At 32.4% G+C, this 22,253-nt stretch overlaps 3 protein-coding genes across 8 annotated transcripts in view; 2 read left to right on the top strand and 1 right to left on the bottom strand.

Annotated features, from left to right (window-relative positions):
* LOC110425893 (uncharacterized) overlaps nt 1–650 on the bottom strand; it is a 37,351-nt gene extending 36,701 nt beyond the window's left edge. For all 6 annotated transcript variants that reach the window (XR_016351851.1, XR_016351853.1, XR_016351852.1 and 3 more), the window contains exon 1: nt 395–650. The gene's annotated coding sequence lies outside the window, so the exon portion shown is untranslated. The remainder of the gene's footprint in view (nt 1–394) is intronic.
* A 4,378-nt stretch (nt 651–5,028) lies between these two features.
* Nucleotides 5,029–6,382, top strand: LOC110426063 (DNA-directed RNA polymerase V subunit 7-like). The gene is given in 5 exon segments (XM_021441139.1): nt 5,029–5,034; nt 5,983–6,114; nt 6,116–6,188; nt 6,191–6,299; nt 6,301–6,382. Coding segments are annotated over 5 exon segments (402 nt in total).
* A 5,763-nt stretch (nt 6,383–12,145) lies between these two features.
* TBL36 (TRICHOME BIREFRINGENCE-LIKE 36) lies at nt 12,146–14,502 on the top strand. The gene is made up of 5 exons (XM_021440859.2): nt 12,146–12,505; nt 12,938–13,109; nt 13,323–13,504; nt 13,807–13,965; nt 14,050–14,502. The coding sequence occupies exons 1-5, from the start codon at nt 12,189–12,191 to the stop codon at nt 14,345–14,347; spliced, it is 1,128 nt and encodes a 375-aa protein (XP_021296534.1). The 5' UTR covers nt 12,146–12,188; the 3' UTR covers nt 14,348–14,502.
* Nucleotides 14,503–22,253: the final 7,751 nt, after the last annotated feature.

Raw genomic sequence — 22,253 nt, 5'->3', positions numbered from 1 at the left:
TCACTAAGAATTTAAAAGATTTCATGCCTAAAAATCCATTAATATTTACTTATGCCCGCGAATCAACATATTGAATAGCTAAAATACATACATCAATAAACCAATGCATTATTCCCAATTAAAATGCCAGTTACAATGAATCACACATACAACTAGAATCAATACAAAATACTAGCAATCAATCAATCCAACCATGAATCAACACATTATTCCCAAAATATAAACAACAGCCATGAATCAACACTTTAGGCAACCAAAATAGCAGCAACAATCTGAAAATACATATAAACCTAAACCCTAAATATCAATAAAATCCACCAACAAGATTATTCCCGAATATAATAACAAAATCTAAATCCAAATGTACAGTAAATTAGAAGCAAGAAAACCTTACCTTCAGGCCAATACAGACGCACCACCAATCGAAGCAAAATCGAGAGAATCAAATGGAAGGGGGTGATTGGAGAAGCAGAAGAGGCATGAGGAAAGGGACTTGAAAGTGAGATGGTTGGGTAGTGATTGATGAGGGATGTTGGTTGTCTGTAGAGGGTGCGCTCAAGGGAGGGGAAAGGTAGGGCAACAAGAAAGTGAAGGGAGAGTAAAAAGGAGAGAAGAGAAAAGTGAGGAAAAAGTAAAGGGAGAAATTAGGGGAAAAATTTTGCATGGGGATTTTTATTTTACTTACCGATGTAACTAAAATAGGGAAAAATGGAGGGAAAACTCCCACCTATAAATTTTAACTATTAATTACCAACGGAATATTTCATCGGTAAATAAAAAATTAATGTCAGACAAAATTTTTTCAGCAAATCTATTAGTAATGTTATCAATGTCTCACCAAATTACCGACCACTTAGTTCGTCAATAACATGGTTGGTAAATTCTATTTGTAAAATATTGCAAAAAAAATTATTTCGTCAGTAAATTTTGAGCCATTTTGCTATTCATGCCCGCCATTATAGTACCAACGGATTGAGTTCCATCGATAATCCATTTGTTTTTCTCATATCCTTCTCTCATCGGTAATCCATCAGTAATTATCGATGGATTATTACTAATAAAATTGATTCTGTCAATAAAGCCTTTTCTTTTTAGTAGTCAGTTATATGTTCCTAAATCACTCCAATGGTTATTTTTGTAAGTCTCCCATGGATAAATAATTCCATCATTGTCTTGGTCAAAATAGGTAACATGTTGTTGAAGACACTCATATCTTCCAATGCTCCACAGCTTATTGACCTCTTAGGTATCTTGGCCATGAATAACACCTTCTCCAAGTTGTCTTTCACACTTTCCTCATCCTTCATCTTCAATACTTCAAACTCCTTATGTAGATTTAGGACTTGTATTTGATGGATCTTATCACTGCCATGAAACTCAACCTTCAACCTATCCCATGCTTCTTTGGCAGATTCACAATCCATTATATAAGTAAAAATTGAGTCAAAAATAGCAAAATGAATACAGGATAAAGCATTATACCTTTTCGCAATTTCTTTCGCTTAGTTACTTTAACTGTGCAATTGTTAGGTTTGATTGCCTCATCTCAAGAGGATTTCCACCAATTTGCTTTAATTGTGCAATTGTTGGGTTTGATTACCTCATCTTAAGAGGATTTCCACCAACTTCAATGATCTCCCAAAGATCAAACATACAAAGATACACCTTTATTTTTACTGCCTATATTGGTTTTCACCAGTAAAAATGGGTGAAGTAGTAGCATGGAAATTTGCAAAAGCCATTTTCTTGTTATTCCAAAGATAGATAGTAAAGGGTAAGGAAAAAAACTAATAGGGATTTTTTAAAGTGATTTTACACCAACACAGTCCCTTAAGATAACCACTTTGATACCATGTTAGAATTTTGAAAGACTTAAGAGATTGTTAAGTGCTAAACAAAAGGAGAAAGATAATCACACACTTTCATTAACAAGGATAACGACTTTTATAGCCTTACAAATGATAATGTTAAAAAAAATGGATAAAATTAAAGAAAATAAATAACACTACTTGGGATTGCCACACCACTAAGTTTGTGGGCTGTTTCTTACATTTGCATTAACTACCAAAGCATGGCCAACATGAAAAACTAAATAACCACCAAGTAAAACATGTAATTAGCACACAGCACTGCTTCTCCAAATTGAAAACTACCTTTTACATTAAGGAGTGTTTCAAACAGTGCCTAACTCCAACTATGAATATAAGGATCTATGAATAGCAAAACTTGGGACAATACTCACCTTTTTAGAATATATAAGGGGATAAGTGACCTTATTTCAGCTTCAGCTATGTCAAGGAAATTCTTCAACACCTACAACCAAGGAAACTTAGATTTAAAACTAATGCTTATGATCTCAAAGAAAATCTCAAATTCCTTCCATTTAGACAACAAAAAATGAACAAAAAACCAAACTCATACAAATAATTGGGTCAATATAGACCACTACAACAATGTTTTCATCGGTCTCATTTGTTTGTAAGCATCTCAATTGTATTTATCATATGATTGATGGTCTTCTAAAATATTAAACCTCAGCATAGTAACCACAATGAATGATGCAACTAAATAGAAGCAATCTACACACACATGTCCGAAGAAGATATAAAGTTTTTAATTGTATAGCAGAAGATTTGTTTGATTCTTCATGATTTGTCATCCATTCTGTCCTTGGATTGATTAGTCTTGCTCTAGGATTGATTGTTGCTTTGTTTTTTCAAGATTTCTTGTCATTTTGGTACTTAACTCTAGCCATATCTTCCTTGTTTCTTCCTTGTGATCAAATATCAAGGTAAGGCATGTTTGCTCTATATTTTCTCAAGTTGAAAACTTATGTTTGAAAGCTTTGTGATGTTTTCTAACTATAAATGGCTTTTGAAACATTTGTATGGCCTTAGGAGGATGAAAAACATGATTTTGACAATTTGAAATGCTTATCATTAAAACTAACATATTATGCAATTTTGTTAAATCAAAACATAAGATATTTCAATGCTAACAGTTTTGTTTGCTATTATTGTTGTGTTTTCTTATTGATTTTGTACCCTTTTTTCATGTGAAGGAAATTTGAATCAAACAGGTGATTAACCAAGTGAGATTGAAATTCATTAGATTGGGTTTTGGCTGTTAATTATTTTGATTGTGTTTTCTTTTTCATGGATTGGGTTTAGAAAGAAAAGTTTTTAACTATATCTTTTAATGCTTAAGATTTCTGGTGATAGTCAAAGACAGCCAAACCTTTTTAATTATGATCTTTCCATTGATTGTCTGCCTTATCAACGATTTCCTATGATAAGAAAAGACAACCAAACCTTTGGATTATATAATTTAATGCAACACAAGACTGCCCAAAAGGAACTCCAAGTGAAGATAATTAACATCTTTCCCTATAATCTTTATCTCACTCCTTTTAATTACAAGTTCCTAGTAGTTACCAACTTACGATCCCAAAAACAAGGACTATAACAATCTATGGTAATGTTTTTGATGATCAAACTTTTCTGTTTTCATTGTTTTTATCTAGCATCAAGTTTTAATTTTTCTATCTACGTAACAATTGCTTTTTTCCTGTTTCTTTGCTTTCTACTAGTTTTGCTTTCCTTATTTGATTGTACTTTTCAATTTGTTTTTGTTTCTTCTTTGTTGTTCATTGATAATTGTTTAGCTATTTTATGAGTTTTTATTTAAAATTTTAATAAGCTTTTATATGATTAATTCTATCCCCTTCTATAATGTTCATCTATGCTTAATTTCCACAATTTGTTAAGTTCATTAATGGTTTCTACTGTCATTGATTGTCCATTAGTTGCTTAATAAAATCATTTTCATCGTTAAGGGAAGAATTGGCCGACAAACAAAGGTACACGAAAAATCAATCTCATACTCACAAGAAGTTTTTAAATCAGAAGGTCTATGACCAACCATAACTCATGTTAATTCATTACATTTCGTAGATCACAGGTGAACCTCTTCTTCCTTTAGTAACAAAAACAATCTCTTCCAGCAAAAATTTAGACCCCTCCTTGATAGCACAACTGTTATTGAAACAATACAATTGGAAAAAAAGGCACTACCTAATTACATGAATTTTATGACTGTTAATGTAATGCTGGTGATATTATTAATATAAAATTTGTTTCATACATAATAAATTCTCACTAAAAATTAATTTTGTCATTTGTTTAAATGTATTTTTAATTCTCATCAGTTTGTTTAGCCTTTCATGTATTATCCATAATCACAATAAACTTTTATACTTATCGGTGTTCTATTAGCTGAAAGACTACATTTGTTGATTGAATCTTATTAATTACCCAGTTACGTAATATTGCATCAAAACAAGCTGGCAGCAAAGAATAGGTAATTTTTACAAATTGGATACTCATTGCTGTTCCTTTCTCTCATTTCGATTCTCTTCTTCATGCATAATTTTAATTGGTCAAAACAACATCATATCAGGGGAAAGCTCATGAAAGCATCTCAAGCATAAGTTCCTTGGCCGACATCATTGCTCCATTAATCTTTAATCCTCGGACAAGTGTGTAAAGACTGGTATTTTCCCTTCTCCTAGAAGTTTACCTTTTATTGACGAATCTTAGTGACCACTTCTCCTTCTATTCATCACAATCACGTTAGTATGAACTTTTACATAGTAAACTACTATATATTGTCAATAAACTTCTCATGTTTCAACATTGAACATATAGATTAATATCAATGTTGTTTGATCAGCATTAGCATCTACAATAGTAAGTCACGTTGCTAAAAACCCTTTTCTGGTTTGATCTAGTCTTCTATCTGTCCCAAAACGAATTTTCATTTGACATTCGTTGAAAATCACAAGAGCAGAATGATCCTGCTAACAGCTTAATGCCTCCATCTAATCATTGTTTTTATCTATCACTTTCAATATCATTTCTTATGTAACTAAAACGAGTTATGTTTTTTTAATAGATGATTGCCTTCATTCAAAGTTTGATGATATAGAGTGCTCCTTCAACTTCAAGTAACAAAAACAAGAGCAATGGCATGGAGGTTTAGTTGTAATGATATATATTAATTAGTAGATGATGAAAGTCTCTACCCTTAGAGATTGTTTCAATTAAATACCCAGACAATGTATTGGCAAGACATATTGACTGTCGAACATTTTCAACTATGCCAAAATCCAACCAATTGAAAAAAAAAGGTTGTATTTTATGAGCTTTCATTTTATGTTTGTGACTATAATAGTTTTTGTTTCTAATTTTCCTTGAAAAACTATCAAGAGCAAGTTCCATGTAAATGAATATACATAGCTATAGTACCCGAGGGCAGTGCAGTGGTCTTTTTCTAATATCTACAAGAGCAAGAGTTGCTACTTAGTTGGCCATCATAATTAATTACCAACAATTTTTCAGAAAAACAAAATAACCCTATAAAATGAAGAAGCGTGAATCCCTTTGAAGACAAGACACTTGAATCGCCCTTGACGTATCTAATCTTAATCTAAATACCTAAATCTTGATTTAAAATTTAACCTTTTTTGGAGTTGAATTCTTGAATTGCCTTTAAGGTATCTTGATCTAAAATTTTCTTGTGATAGATTTTGACTTTTATATTATATAACAATTGTTGTTATTGAATTATAAATAAAACTCTGCATTTATTGTAGACAAAAAAACTAACAGCCTTACCAATGATTACTGGCTGCCTCAAGTTGCCAGCCAATGCAAATATGACCCTTACATATAACATGTTATTACCTCCCCCAGCAATCTTGATGCTAAATAAATCTGGTTAGGTCACTCCCTTTGCAACTATTTCATTGTTGTGTGACCGTAAGGGACATTTTTTTAGAAGGTAAGCATGTCACTGAATGAATTAAACCATTGATGGAATTTAGATGTGAATTGAGTGGGATTGCAAATGAAATGTTTCATCCTTCCTAGATTATATTGGACCTTACACAACATACAAATTTCAATCTTATTATGGAGATAGGCTACCAAGGATCTTGGACATTTCATGGCTGTAAAAACTCTGGAGAGCATTGGGGATTGCGAAGTTAGACCGAACAGAGGGGATGTGTTTTTCCCTATTGTCTTCATTGGAATTACCTTCAAGATGTTCAGGGGGAGAGAGTTGGGTAGGGGTTGTACACAAAGTACTAAAACATGGAGTTTTCTTGAAATGTGAACCGGTCCAAAACATCTGTCTCACCTAAAAATGACTCACTATCATTATGTGCCTGGGGAGAATACTATCTTCATGAATGACAAGCAGTCGAGGTTTGAGAAGGATCTTGCCATGCGATTCATTGATTGGAACCAAGTGGTTGTAGCAGAGAGAATTTAGGGCATTGGAGAGTTTAGAAGGTGATTATTTAGGACCAGTTTCTTGAATCGGCAAATTATTCTGTTTAAGAGCATACTCCATTTTTCTTACTATCTATTCCTGGGGATGCCATTAAGCAGCAGGTTTTGTACTGATCTCAGGCGGCTAATTGATCCAACTCCCATTGTTTGACATTGAGGCAGACCACTCAAAATGGTAGATCCGATAACTAACACAAACTTCAGTGCTTCTATTATTTGTTAGAAGTAGGCTTTTGAATTGAGAGGATCATGGAAAATATAAATTGCCATAGGAGAGTTCCAAACGGAAAAGGTTCCTAGAACGTTTTTGTGAACATCCAAATACTTAGCTCTTTACTGAGCCACTCTGCCTTTTGCTAGGGGATCCCATTGACAGATAAGGGCAAGAGAAACTTGATACAGGATTGCGATGCAAGCATGCAAATGCCAGCTTTGTTAATTGTAGTGGTGACCACATCCTCAGCTACTTGGGCCCGTTGGAGATGAGAGGCGTTGGAATCCTATTGAAACAGGTCGAAGTGTCACGGCCTTACTTCCTGGCAGCCGCAGCGCTCCACACTTGGATTTTTTTTTCAGTGTTTGCCAACTGGCATTGTGGCCTTCCTCCATGAGAGCCATGGCACCAAGCTCTCAAGAATGTGTATGGGAGCAATGTTGCTTCCCTTGGGCACTGCGGCCTTGAGCCTTGCCAAGCCACGACATTGCTCTTTGTCCTACCTTGGTGTAGACTGCTGCAGCTTCTCATCTTGCAACGCGATTTTCTCCTAACTAGAGGCTGATCTAGGTGAAATGCTAAACATGAAAGTTGTAGGTCTACCTCTTATCTTTCCTATGTCCAAGAATCACATTTATTGAATCTTTGAAGTTTGAGTAATGTCCGAATTACCACAACATATTTAGTAAAAATCTACACTTAGTCTCCATTGCATAATTCATCACCATTTAACTTTGAGTATTTGAAAACCTACAAACACAAGGACTAAATCAGCATTAGTTTAAAATACGACTATCAACATGAAAATAAACTAGAATTACTTGAATTAAACTAAGTTAACATGCTTTAAACTGATCAACTAAAAACATAAAAAATGTTTAAAGGCTACTTAAAACACAAGGATTTGGCTACATTAACATCTCAAAATGTTGCTAAATAACTCTAAATAATACAGTTATCAGCAGTTGGATTTTCTCTAATTTTAAAAGGATTTTTTTTGTCTTTTCCCTCTAATATCCAAAACCTTGTTTCTCCGCCTTTGTATTTTCTTTTTTTAAGGAATATTTTGGGCTTTTCGCATCTCTCTTCTTTTTGTTTTCTATTTTTAGGAATATTTTAGATATTCATCTGAGCATTTGACTCATTGGTTGGTACATGGTCTCATGTTTAAATAATAAGGTTTGAATCCCCCTTCCCCCAATTAAAAATAAATTAAAAAAGCTTAAGATTATAATATCTCTCATACTTCATCTAAATTTTATTTCTCTCTTTCTCAACTTATTTCAACTTATTTCAATGGGTTGACCTAGAGACCTCAATTATTTATAATGCTCTCTCGAGTCTTTTATAAAAATATCTACTTTAACAAAAATACTATATTTCTATGTGAATTGAAATTAAAATAGAATCATTAAGTTCAGGCTCTAACACTTGCTACATATAGCACATGGGTACATTCCTATCCTATACGCAAATTAATTTATCCATCTAAGCAAATAAATATGATCATATGCTATTCTAATTTTAGTCTACAATAAACTCCCTCTCTCAAGTTTATTTAAGTTTATAGATCAATTCCATTAGTGATTAGGCAATTAAAAGTATTAAGAACAAATTGGAACAAGCAATTCTATCTCATTGAAAATAACTTAGAAAGAGATTAAAAATTTTAACTACATGTGACTTCAATTACAATCCTAGAGAAATAAATTTAGCTACTCGTAATTGCAAAAGTAAATAAAAACATATAAAGTTTAGCCATCAAAAATAACAAAAATCATAAAAGCTAAGGAAGAAAATAAACATTGCAGCCTTAGTCTTCAATCTTCAACCTCAACTTCTAGCTTCTTAAATCTCTCTCAAAATTTCTCCTTAATGTGTGTATGTGTCTAACTTCACCTTATGCTAACTATTTATAACCTAACTTAACCTAATTATATCTAAACAAAACTATTTTAGCTTAAAAACTCTTAGTATGGGATTAGAATATGTATAGCGGCCATGTGAAATCCCACATTGAGTAAGAGGATAAGTTAAGAAATCCTTAGGTGAGCATATAAATTATATATTAAACATCAAACTTAGTTCGAACTTTCAAAAGGATTCAATCACAATTTTGGTTGTCTGTCACTTTTGAAGTAAAAAGTTTTTTACGTTTGGAAAAAGTTAAAATATGTGATTTTTATAGAATAATCTTTGAAAAATAAAAAATGGCGATAATGGTTCTCTTGATTTTTAGATGACCAAAACTGATTTTTTCATAATTTTTGGAGTATGTTTGCTACGGTAAATGGAAGCCGCAAATTTCATTTTAGTCGAACTTTTTTGATTTTATTCTTGAAACCAAAATTTAGATTTTTATTCTTTTGAATTTTGATTTTTTTATACTTTATTGAATCCAAATGGAGGGTTGTTTGTTTATTTATATTAAATATCTTAAGTAAATGGAGAGTAAAAAGGAAAAAAGGAAAAATGAGGACATTTACTTAAATGTTATTTAATATAAATAAGTTGAGTAGGTTTTATAGGTAATTTATCTCAGAAGCTACATTCTATTTCAAATATATTAATACATATGATCATGTATCGATACATATTCATAATGTATTAATACAAGTTTTCTAAAACCCAATATATTAATGTATATGGCCCAAATGTATTGCATTTCATCGACTTTAAAAAATAAAAGGGACAGAATTCTATTTTTACACTCAAAACTATAAATACCTCACATTTTTTGAGAGTTTTCAACCCTCAATCATTTTTTAAAGGTATTTCTCTAAACTCAAATCCTATCAACTCATTTTTAACTCAAATCTTCATTTTTTATGATTAAATGATGTGGTCTTGAGTTGTTATGAATAAGGTGATATTTTTAAGCTTTAGAAACTTTAAATCTTGATTTCAAGTTTTTGAAAATATGATTTTATTGTCAATATTTTTTGTTGGTGATTAAAACTTAAAGGTTTTGTGATTTTCTTAAGCAACTAAGCTCACCTAAAGTAATGATGAAAGATTTATAGGTTTCTAAGCATGGGTTTTAGCTAAAAAATTAGTTTAGCTAAAAGCAAGTGGTTTCAAAAATACTTTGAATGATTATTATAAGATTTTTATTCTAAGAAATTATTGTAATGATTGTTGTATGATAGGAACACTTGAAAACTTCACGAATATCATTGAAACGGAATTGTGATTGGAGCTAAGAATCAACTCTCCAATTAAATGAGTGGATACACTTTTCAAGTATTTTAATATATAAAGTTAATATGATTTTTATGGAAATGGTTAATTAAGCATGTCGAAAACTTATTTCCATAAATAGTTTATGAAAAGATTTGAACTACAAGGTTTTATGAAGTTTTCAAGGAAATGTTCAAATGACTTGATTTGATAATGATTATGATATGTGTGACACAATGATTTTCAAATTGTTTACAAATCTACTATATATAGAAATATGTTACTATGTATTAGTTTTCAATAAAGAGAGACAAGCTCTTTTATGTTTGTAGTACACTCGATTACTTTAACCTTTGGGCTAGTGTGGATACTAGATATTTCTATGGTTAATGTATGAATGTTATTATATACATGTTAGATACGATGTACCATGATAAGAATATCGGATGCATAAGCTCCATTTATTCGATTGTAACATGCATGCTATGAGACGTATGTATTGGGATTGTCATATACACTATGGGTTAAGCATGTGAGTGATTTATGAGGTTATAAATGCATACCATGAGATGTATGTGTTGAGATAGTCATTCACGTTATGGACGAAGCACTTTTAATTCCATATATAAACAAGAAGTTCCTACTACCTTAGATGTACACATTTATAGAAAAATTTGTTTAGAAAGCATGTGACAAAAATTTCACCATTAAAGATCAATATTATTTATTATAAAATATCATAACATACCAAACAACAATAGAGGCATATAATAAAGGTCAAAAGTCTTGATACATTGAAAACAAGGCAACAAGTTTAGAGTTACCTATACTTCAATGCCAATCTCAATTGCTTAAAAGCCTCTAAGGAATTACTTCTGGATTTGCTCTGAACTGATTCTTGTTCCTTCTCATTTGGAGTACCGATTAGAGTTGTCCACAATCTTCCATACTCCAAAATCTAGGATTGCTGTTGGATACCCCAATTATTATAAATGAAAATCATATAAAACTTCGCAAAGAAAGAGGGAGACATGCCTATGTAGAGCTACAATTGAAAGGATTCCCCTTTGTGGGAAAAAGGGAAAGAAAGAAGAGTGAAAAGGAAAGTTAAAAAAAAAATCAATTATGAAAGGAAAACACAAATTAGATTAAATGTATTGGTAAAAAGTTTTATAAACAAATAAATTAAACCCAATTACAGAAAAAGTTCAATAATGAACATTAAAGGGGGTAGAAAAGATTGTAATTCAAAATAAAAAATGAGGAACATTTAAAGAGTAAAAACAATAGTATGAAAACAGTTTTGACCGGTATAAACTTAAGGATCATACCATCAAGAAACAACACAGTAATTGAAACTTACATCATCATGTATTCATATGGTTAGGTAAACTTTCGACACAAAAAGTGAAAGGAAAATATATAACAGCAAAGGTGGGTCTTAGGGAGACCAGGCATGCTTGCTTGCATTTGCTGATGTTATGATTATTTTTCTTTTTCGAAAGATATCCAAAGCAAAGAAATTGAAGGTTAAAATGCTAAAATGGTTCCTATACTTTCTCAAATCTCATATATAATTTCTTATATTTTATGTCATGCAATTAAGTCCTTAAAATATCATATTTATTTAATTAAACTCTTTATTTTGCATGAAAATCACATCAACATCTACATAGTCATTATATTTTTTAAATCAGTGTTCACATGAAAATTTATGAAAATTCATTCTAAATTAGCATGTCGCATTGATTTACATGGAATGACGCATCAACGTCTAAAAAATCCTTTTTTCCCAACTGCATGCCATGGAGATGTTTACATGGTAGAGATAACAACCATGTATAGGCTGACCTGATTAAGATAACGAATTTTAATGGTTTTCATGCAAAATAAGAGCTTAACTAAAAAATAATAATACTCAAGGGTTGAATTGAATACACTAGGAACATGAAAACCTATTTGAGGGATTTACAGAACTGACCCTGTTTTAGTATTTATTAGCCAAAACGAGAAAAGGCACTAAGAAATCATATGCATGGCCTTTAAAAGTTAAAGTCCGCACGTCACGGGACCAAATTTAATTTGACTTTTTATCTTCCAATCAACTTTTATGGGCTTATCCACCAAACCCCCCCTTTCTCAAATTATGGTCAGCACAACGTAGAAAGATGCAAGGAAAAAGAGGAGGGGACTCTTGAGCACTGACAAGAAAATGGCTTGAAGACCCAAACTGCTTTACCTCTAGCCTCTAGGATGAAGGAGGAAAGAAGAAAATGGCAATGAATGAAAAAGAAGACACTTTTACTTTCCATGTACATGTGGTCCATGTTACCGCAATTCATGGCTTAATGAAACCTATGTGTTGTTGACAACTTTAAAATAAGAGCATTTGAACTGCTTCTGCGCTCCCCCATTCCCATTCCCCTTTGGCTTCTTCTATGGCTGCTAATGCAAGGCCTAAAACCCACTTGGCCCTCTTCTTCATCAGCATTTTTATTTGTTTCTTTCATGGCAAGTCATCGTCGTGGCTCAACGGTGAAGAGACTGAAGACGTTGTTATGGTGCAAACCAGGCGTCAGGAATCGCCTGGGAGATGTGATTTCTCTGTTGGGAAATGGGTTTATGATCAATCATATCCCTTGTATGATTCAAACTGCCCCTATCTTAGTACTGCAGTAACTTGTCAAAGAAATGGAAGGCCCGATTCTGGCTACGAGAAGTGGAAATGGAAGCCAAATGGTTGTTCTCTTCCAAGGTAACTACTTGGATATAATACTATATATCAACTTCGTTTTTATCTCTGTACTTACTTACTCGAGTACTTATAGAGAGTACTTATAGAGTTTAGACCTCCAGTACGTACAGTTTACAAGCTTAATATGCATCATCTCTTGTACTTAAAAAGAATTAGTTTCTAATTTAACCTGCCAGATGGAAAAGGAATTTAGATTAGACATAACAGAGGTGCAGGTTCTGGTTTTGATTCTCTTTCCAAGCAGCTTAGAATATAGATCAGATCAATGTGATTAGAATAAAAGTTGGATGGTGACAGCATGTGTGATAATTAATGGAATCGTTTATTACCCGTTGGTTCAAACTTAAAACTTAAGACTATACAAGGTACTCTGCCATTTATGCCAGGCATTAATGCTTCAGTAATTTTTCTTCACCTGCTTTTCTGAATCAGGTTTGATGCACTGAAATTTCTTGGAAAGATGAGAAGGAAAAGAATAATGCTCGTAGGTGATTCCATTATGAGGAATCAATGGGAGAGTCTAGTCTGCCTAGTGCAGGGAGTCATACCCACGGGCCATAAAAAGGTGACCTACAGTGGTCTTTCCATGGCCTTCCTTGCCTTGGTAAGCTATTCTCTTTGTGCGTATGTGCAAACATATCTAAGTGAATGAATATATTAGCTTGCTTCAGTTTTAAATATGAAGACGGAGGTATAAGAGAATCTCAAACTTGAACTTCATTTTTTTCCGTTAGTCCTGCTGGTCAAGCAAATGGTGCATTGAATTTCCTTTGTCCCCTTTTTCTGGAAGATTAGTAACATAGCATGTTGCTTCTAGGATTTTGAGACATCAATTGAGTTTTCTTGGGCTCCACTGCTTGTGGAACTGAAGAAAGGACCTCAAAACAAGAGAGTCTTGCACTTGGATTTGATTGAGGAGAATGCAAGATATTGGAGAGGAGTCGATGTTCTTGTGTTTGACTCTGCACACTGGTGGACTCATTCTGACCAATGGAGTTCGTAAGATACATTTGACAACTATACTCTTCTCATATTTCTATATAATTTGCATCTGTGCAAGTGTAGCTATGCATCTATATTTTCTAGGGGTGAAGTTATAAGGAAAATAAAATTTGTTTCCAATGAAATGTTTTAATATAGATTGTTATGGATTTAGTATAAACAAATTGACCCAAATTATTAATTTTGACCACATTCCATGTGTTTCTTCATTTTCGAATTTTCTCAAAGATTGTATGCATGTAGCGAGTGTTCTGAGCAGTAAGTGACTGCAAAATTATCTTCCAACAACCCAAATGCAGGTGGGATTATTACATGGAGGGAAAATCACTGTATAAGAGCATGAACCCAATGATTGCATACCAGAAAGGACTCAATACATGGGCAAAGTGGGTAGATTTGAATCTTGACCCTCGGAAGACCAGAGTTATCTTCAGAAGCATGTCTCCTAGGCATAACAGGTATCAACAAATCCTAAGTTCATGTCACTTTCAGCTCCTTTATTTCTTAATGCTATCTTAACATATAGCTGATTTTCATTGCAGAGAAAATGGTTGGAAATGCTATAACCAGAAAAGTCCCCTTGCATTTTTCAGTCACCCACATGTTCCTGAGCAGCTGCTAGTGCTGCAAGGGGTATTAAGAAGAATGAGATTTCCAGTATATCTACATGACATTACAACAATGTCAGCTTTCCGGAGAGATGGACATCCTTCTGTCTACAGAAGGGCTTTGAACCAAGCAGATAGGCAGCACCCAAGAGAATTTTCCTCTGACTGTAGCCACTGGTGCCTCCCTGGAGTGCCTGATATTTGGAATGAGATGTTGAGTGCACTGCTCTAAGAAAATCATACAGCGTTCTACCAAAATGTAGGCTTTGTACCCTCATCAGGATAGAGTAGTAATCGTCTGTGTGCTGGTTGTTGTATGAAAATGTTAAAGAGAGAATGATGGTATGTTTGGCATGTTCAATTTTCAACATCCCTCTACTTCTTGTGTGTTAAGTGTCCAAGTTGCTTCAGGTAGGATTAGATAATGCTCTGTGCAGATTTTGGTCTTTTTTTCCCTGCTAAGTTATGTGTTTCTAGTAGAACATGGCAATACTGAACACCATATATTTGCGCTGCAAGCAGTTGCCAAGGAAGGTCGAATCTCATGCCCTGGTGCACTAGGCTTATTTGTCTGAACATAACATCCATGTTGCATAAATGGTCAAAATTTGACTGTTCATAATCCTTCTGCACGCTAAGCTGCTGGGTGAGAGGGACAACATCTATTACAGGGAATCAGTGGTACCTAAAAGAAAAAGGAGAAAAGTAGCATTCCATTTCCTTGTTTGGTACCATATGTTTCTCCAATCAGAACATGACAATTAAAAGTGGTGGCCATGATGATTGATGATGAACTTGAACATCCACATTTGCCAAAATTCCTTTAAACAGTAGCCAGAAGACTTGATTTACAATATTTGCATAAAATAACGATTTTTAACTAATTATTATTATGATAGCGCTAGGAAGTTCCCTGCTTCTGCTGCTGAACTAACTAATCTGCTTTTCTCCTCTGCAAGCTATCAGGACTCTGTTAATATTCTTGCCCGTCTGATTTGGAGTTCAGTTACTGAAAAACCATACTGGTTTTAATCCGAAAAGAATCAGAAGGAAAGGGAGGAGATTTTTTGATCCAATGGGTTAGGATGTATCTTTGGGTTAGATAACTTTCCATCCTTTTACTTCTCCTTTCTTAAAAATATCATTATAAGAATATTAATACAGGGAAGACCTTTGCTTAATCCCTTTAAGAGGTTCTACACTTGAAAAAGAAAAGGGGAAATGAAATTGATTCTAGCAGCAACATAAAAAAAAAAAAAAGTGATCGTACTTCAAACCAAAAGACACATCAACCAAATTTGATGTGTTTGGAAAAACCATGTGTTCATAATACTCAATTTGAATGGGAGCCAAACTAATACTCAGGGTTTGGAGGATGGAGCTAGTTAGCTTTATTAGCTTGAAAATTATTAGAATTTTGAAATGAAAAAAATTATCAAAATTTCTTGTTTAAGTAATCCTTAAATGGTTCGAGTGAACCTTGAGTGCTTTTGATGTGTCTTAATGTTTTCTTGCTTAAATAATATTTGAACTTGTTGTTTGAAGTTGTTTGTGAAAGGAAAAATCTTTTGAATACTTTGAATCTCAAATTCATGGTAAAAGAATCAATTATTAAACAAGGAAACATTGATTTTTGAAGAAACAAAGCCACTAGAAGAACAAGAATTGACTTCTCAATATCAAGCGATCAATTCCTTTGAAGTTGCAAGACAAAAAATTGGTAACTTTTTTTAAAAAAAAAACAAAAAATTGGTAACTTGGAGAAGAAGAAAAGATTGGAAAATGAATGAAGTTGGAGCGAGCAAAAACGAATTTGAAATTTGGAATTTGGCATCCAAAATGTAAGAAAAATCGACTTCTAGAGGAGTGAAAGATCAATTCTCAAAACTATGGGAAAAAGAAGAACCAACGTCTCAAGAATGCAAAGATTGATTTCTAGAAAACAAAATGCTCTAGATGCAAGAAGAATCGACTTCTCAAGAATGCATTGATCAATTCTTACAAAATAAAATGCTCTAGAGACAAAAAAAAATTGATTTGTCATGAATGCACTAATCAATTATTATAAGACAAAATACTCCAGACTTAAAAAAAAATCAATTTCTCAAGAAGAACAAGTCGATTCCTAAGCTCTCGAAAGTAGTTGTTAGACATGAAAAAGACAAGAAAAATGACTAGTTCTCCCACCAAGTTATCCCCAACAGCTATAAACTTTTTTTAAGTATAAAAAGAACTTCTCCAGCATATTTTGGGTGAGGGAAGAGAAGAGAAAAAAATCATTTGATCAAGAATCAAAAGCAATGAAGAAAAAAAGGAAAAAGAAAGAAAAACCAAGCTAAAGCAAACCAATCATATTCTTCCACCTAGCTTTTATGTTATCATTGAGCTTCAAATTTTTTGTGTTTTCACTCAAATTATTTGTAATCATTTTTAGCTCGTTCAAACTATTCCTTCTTATACTTACTTAGCAAAATCAATCTTCTAGAGGTACATTTACTTGAACCTTGTGTGAAAGAGAAAGGTTATGCCTAAACCTTTAAAAGTCATTATTGTATAGGTTATGCTTGAGCCTTGAAAAGTATAGAGGTTATGCCTTAGCATTTAAAAGGTAGTGTATAAAAGTTATGCTTGATCCTTGAAAAGGTAAAGGTTATACTTGATCTATAAAAAGTAGTCGTTTGTGATGATTATGCTTGATCCTTTAAACGGAAGTTGTTATAGTAGATTTCAAACTACTTGGCGAGCCAAGGGAGAGGATGTACGTGCCTATGGAGAGGGCTAAACTTCTATAAATTCTTTGTGTCTTTTCTTACTTTTTCTTACTTTTGAACTTGTGCATTTTGTTTCAAAGAAGTTTTTGAAATTTGTTTACTTTCCACTTTTGCATACTTGTGCTTTTTACTTTGCTTTGAAGAGTTTTTAAAATTTATTTTTAAACCTGTTTATTATTTAATTCACTCCTCAAATCACTTTTGATACACCTTGGTATACTTGTGCATCTCACTTTGAAGAGTTCTGAAAATGATAGAAACATTAGATCAATGGATAAATGGCAAGAATGTCCAAAAAAGGGTGAATTGGAATTTAAAAATTTCTTTTGAAAATCAAGTATAAAATTCAAGACTTTTTGCAACCAAAATTTTTTCTTTTGTCAAGAAAAAAAAAACAAATGATTTTGCTAAGACAAATATAAATAATAAATCACAATGCAAAAAATTGAGAAACTAGAAGCAGCTAAAGTAGTCGACTATGCTTGTGAAGAACCTGTTTTAAAACAATTTGAACATCTTTAGTCAACTCTACAAATCTTGTAGTCAATCCTTGATCAGCAAATCGTTTTCAAATCTTGTAGAGGAAGTTTTAAGGAACGTTTTGATGCATATGTAATTCTTTATCAAAACTACTAAATTAAATGCAAGCAAATGGTCAATCTTGAGATGTTTACAACATTTTTTAAGTGAAATCAAACAAGAAATAATCAATTGATGATAGTTGAAAACTAACCCAATATATGATGAGTAGAAACAAAGCATAAGAAATTTATGAAATGGGTTTTCTTGAAATGTAATGGCAACAGGTCAAAGTAAAAATAAAACTAAAGAAACAGGAATTTTATAGTGGTTTGGCTTTCTCAAATGCCTACATCCACTCCTTTTGGTCATCAAGAAATTTCAAATCCACTAAGAGAAATGAGCTTTTTACAAGAATAAGTGAAACCCTTACAACAGCTTTTTACGACATCATGTGAAACTCTCACAATACTTTTTACGGGATCAAGTGAAACCCTCACAATGGCTTTTTAGAAAAACAACCATAACCCTCACAAAGCTTCTTACTGGGATCAAGTGAACCCATGGTTTTTAACAAGTTCAACCATAAACCCATGGTTTTTAACGGGCTCAACCATAAACTCACACTAACTTTTCAAGGATGAGTTATAACCTTTACAAGGAATAGCAAGTGTGTCTCTAAGAGGTGGATTTTGCTAGTTTGGTACAATGGAAGAATAATGCCTAACATTGGATATGAAAATAGAATATAAAGATGGGAGCGAAAGCATAAAGAAATTTTAGCTCAACAAGGCTTGATTTCTCTTATTTTCTTTCAAGATTTTGATCCTCAAGATTTTGACCTTTTTCTTTTCTTGTTCTTCACTTTGAAGTACTTTCAAATGGTCTTTTTTAAAGTTGAAGAAGTCTTCGAGCCGTTGAGGTGATTAAAGAAAGAAACTAGTCATTTTCCTTTTGAATTTTGTGTCTAATGGTCATCTATAGTTGAGTATAGAAGTTTTCTAGTCAATCTTTCTCCAAAAAGCTTGTAGTTTTCTAATTAGAGCTTGGAGGGTTGACTAGCACTATTCCAAGGTCGACTATAACTTCATTAGGGTCAATTATGGTACTATTCTATGGTTGACTATAGGCTTTATAGGGTTGACTATGATTGTGTCTGTTTCAAGTTTTTTTGCTTGTTCTCGCCCATTCTTGTATAGGATAGACATGCCTTGCTCTAGGATCGATTGGAGCTTTGTGTTTTCAAGATTCGTTGACATTTTAGCATGTAACTTTGGCCATATCTTCCTTATGATCAAATGTTAAGTGATGACTAAGTGTCATGACTTGAAACAAGCTTGGTGCAGTGTAGATTGATGATCTTTAAAGGGTTTGAAATAAAGTTCACCATTTAAGAACCTATTTACATCTTCAATATCTCAAAGGAATATGCTAAAAGGATCATAAATAGAACTCTTTTAAGCAAATCTAACACTCATACAATTAAGTTATTCAAGCTTGTAAACATTTGTAGAACAATTAAGTGTATGATAATTCAATAGCTTCAACAATTCACACAACTAAAACAATCAAGCTTGTAATCATGTAAGAACAAATGTATGAGAGCTAAATCATTTCAAGAATTTTCAATGATCATTCAAATAATTTTAGCAAATGTGATCGTTTTGTTATAATCAAAATTATAATTATTTTAAAGCTAACGGAAAATATGTTTTCAACTTGTTCATTTGGTTTCTAAATTATTTTTGACATGTTTTTAAAGTGAAAGCGAATTTGAGAACTTATTTTCAAGCTGGCATTCATTAAAAGATTAATTTATTGAAAAGAATTTTTAAAATCCAATTCATCTCCTCTTAGATATTTCGTCATCACTATCATTAAACAAACATTCCTAATAGAGCTATTCACTTCCAAGTTTTGCTAACATTGTCAATTCCTATTCTCTCTTTTTCTCTCTCAATCGCTTGCCTCTCAATTGTTCCATGAGTTCAAGAGCCTCTTTGTTGCAACATAAGCATATATGGACAGACAACTTTAATCTTATTAAGTCTAGCACAACTTTTGTGATACATGTAAAATTGCCCCAAAGTGATTGATCAAACTTTTTCAATTAAATCCTTCCAAGTTCAAACTTCTTTACGATTAAGTCCAACTTAATTCATCAATTTACATTATTTGTCATTTTTTTGTGTATAGCCCACTACACTCTTCACATGTTGGCAATAAATATAAATTATAATATAAAACCAATTAGGATTAGATAAACTAAGCTATTTTTCATTTATCATTAATTCCAAATTGGTTATTTCATATTTATAAATCAAGATTAACATCTAGAAATGTTTCATGACTACCCAGCTCTTTCAAGAGGTTTGACTTAACCCTTCAAGGCTCAAACTTCTAGTGTAGCCATCCAATATCTGGATAAGGCATAGAACATAGTTTAGTGTCTACTCTATATTTGTCATTATCATTTTAGCTCTTGAAAATTGTTATTAACTCCTTAATGAAATTCAAAAACTCATTTTTGTATCTTTATTCTATCATGGTCAACACAAGACATTGATAAAAGTCAAGAAAGTAGCACACATTATATTTCTTCCTTATGAAGTAAGCAAACAATTTCACAAATTGAAGTATGGATGCTTGTTAAAGAAACATGTTCACTAAACAAATCCATCATCAGTGGCGGCTCATATTTAAATAAGACCTTTTTTATTGAAATTAACAAAATGAGACCTTTTCTATTGAAGTTAAGGTAGAAAAAGCAAACAAGGAAAGAAAAATTCATAAATGGATATTATAAATTGAAGAAAAAAAGATAATTAGTTTTATATGTAGGAAAAAATACTGTTGAGGATAATTAAATATATATTATCGTTAGCTGCTTGAGAATAAGAGAAATAGTTGAGAATTAATAGTATTGTAGGATTTGGGAAGTGATAAAAAGTTTAGATTTATCAAGCACATAATTAGAGAAGTGCTGAAAATATATGTCATGTTATTAATTATCTTGACTTTTACATATTTTTAATAAGAAATGAGATAAATAGTTGAAAATTAACAAGGATATGAAAAGTGAGAGAAAATAGATGTTTATTAGGTATGGGCTAATATGTAGATATTTTGAATTATCTTAATTTTTGTATATTTTTAATATAATTAATTATATTATTATAAAATTATAAGGCCAATGAAAATTTGGGACCTAAAGCCGTTGCTTTGGTGGCTTTACCCTAAAACTGGCCTTGTCCACCATGAGAATTTCATTTCGTAGTTCATTCAAGTGTCTATGAAATATATTTTCACATGTCAATTGTGTAAGTGATCCTTAGACTTGAGATCAGTAAGTTATCTTATGTGGGGGATTTCGATACTTTGATAATATCTTTATTGTTTTATTCGCAGTTCAATCTTAATTGTAGAGTTTGTGGTTATCTCTTGTTTGGAATTCTTCAATTAACCACACCTCCATTCAAAGAGAAATAGATATCCTCATTATGGTTTACTATTGTTGTTGTCACATTGAAAGTCAACATCACATAAACCTATTAAAGTGAGTTTAGCTCCTTCATAAACAAAGAAGACATCCTTAGTTCTTCTAAATATATAAGGATGTTCTTCACATTTATCTAGTGATATCCATTAGGATTAGTCTAGCATCTGCTCATAACACTTAGAGCGTAAGACACATTTAGTCTAGTGTATAGCATCGCATGCATGATTGATACAATTAATGATCCATGTAAAATCCTATCCATGCAATCCCTCTTTACCATGTGACATAAGCAAGTATATTGGGGAGAAAGCATGAAATCAAATTTACAAATGCAATAAAAATTTTGGAGAGAAAGCATGAAATCAAATTTACAAACATAGTAAAATTTTAAATTTTTCTATGAGGTAAAATGATACTTTAGTTATTTAGCATAGATCAATCCTAACTATGTTGGTCCCAAGTAAATGTGCTAAACGGGGGGGGAGTGAATAGCACTTTTTAACTTTTACAAAATTGGACCTCTATTTGGGGGCAAATTTAACTTCAATGATTACGAAGTTAATGCAGATAAGGAAAATCTAACAAAGGAATGAAATGAAAAATAAAGCAGTAAAGAAAAGACACAAAGATTTATAGTGGTTCGGTCAAAGACTACATCACTACTTGATTGTTAACCAAGAAAACTCATTAATAAATCGGTGAGAAATTCCCAAGCTTTCACCAAGCTTTTACAATAGTTTTTCACAGGCTCAGACACAACCTTCAACAATAGTTTTTTTCTAGGATCAACCAAAACCCAAAAACTAACTTTTCTAGGCTGAGTTAGAACCTAAGCTTTCACCAAGCTTTTACAATGGCTTTTCACAGACTTAGCTACAACCTTCAACAATGGTTTTTTCCGGGATCAACAAAAACCCAAAAACTAACTTTTCTAGGCTGAGTTAGAACCTATACACTCAATCAAGCTAACCCAAGCTGATTAATCCCCTTAGAGTGTCTCACACACTCTAAGCAATCAAGAAGAGGAGAAATAAAGAGGTACCTATGATCACTAACCTGATCTGATGGTATAAGATGAAGTTCTTAACTCTGTTATAAAGATTGGAGTGAAATGTAGAAAATATGCATAATGTTTTTAAGGTTTTTAAGTTGTTTTTTATCTTGGAAGCTTTCAAATCTGATTTTTTGTTGTTGGGAGGTGTTTTTATACTTGAAAAATAAACTCTGTTGGCAGCTAGATAGATTTTGACTATTGAAAATAGTTTGGGAGCAATTCTGCCCATTACTTTGTCTTTTAGCGTTAGTTCAAACTATCTGACAGAATGCTCTTAGTCGACTAATCGATATCA

Source organism: Theobroma umbraticum, unplaced genomic scaffold, assembly GCF_002168275.2.
Source record: "Theobroma umbraticum cultivar Fairchild unplaced genomic scaffold, ASM216827v3 scaffold_12.1, whole genome shotgun sequence".
Classification (NCBI taxonomy): Eukaryota; Viridiplantae; Streptophyta; class Magnoliopsida; order Malvales; family Malvaceae; genus Theobroma; species Theobroma umbraticum.
This window is presented reverse-complemented; position numbering and strand designations above follow the sequence as displayed.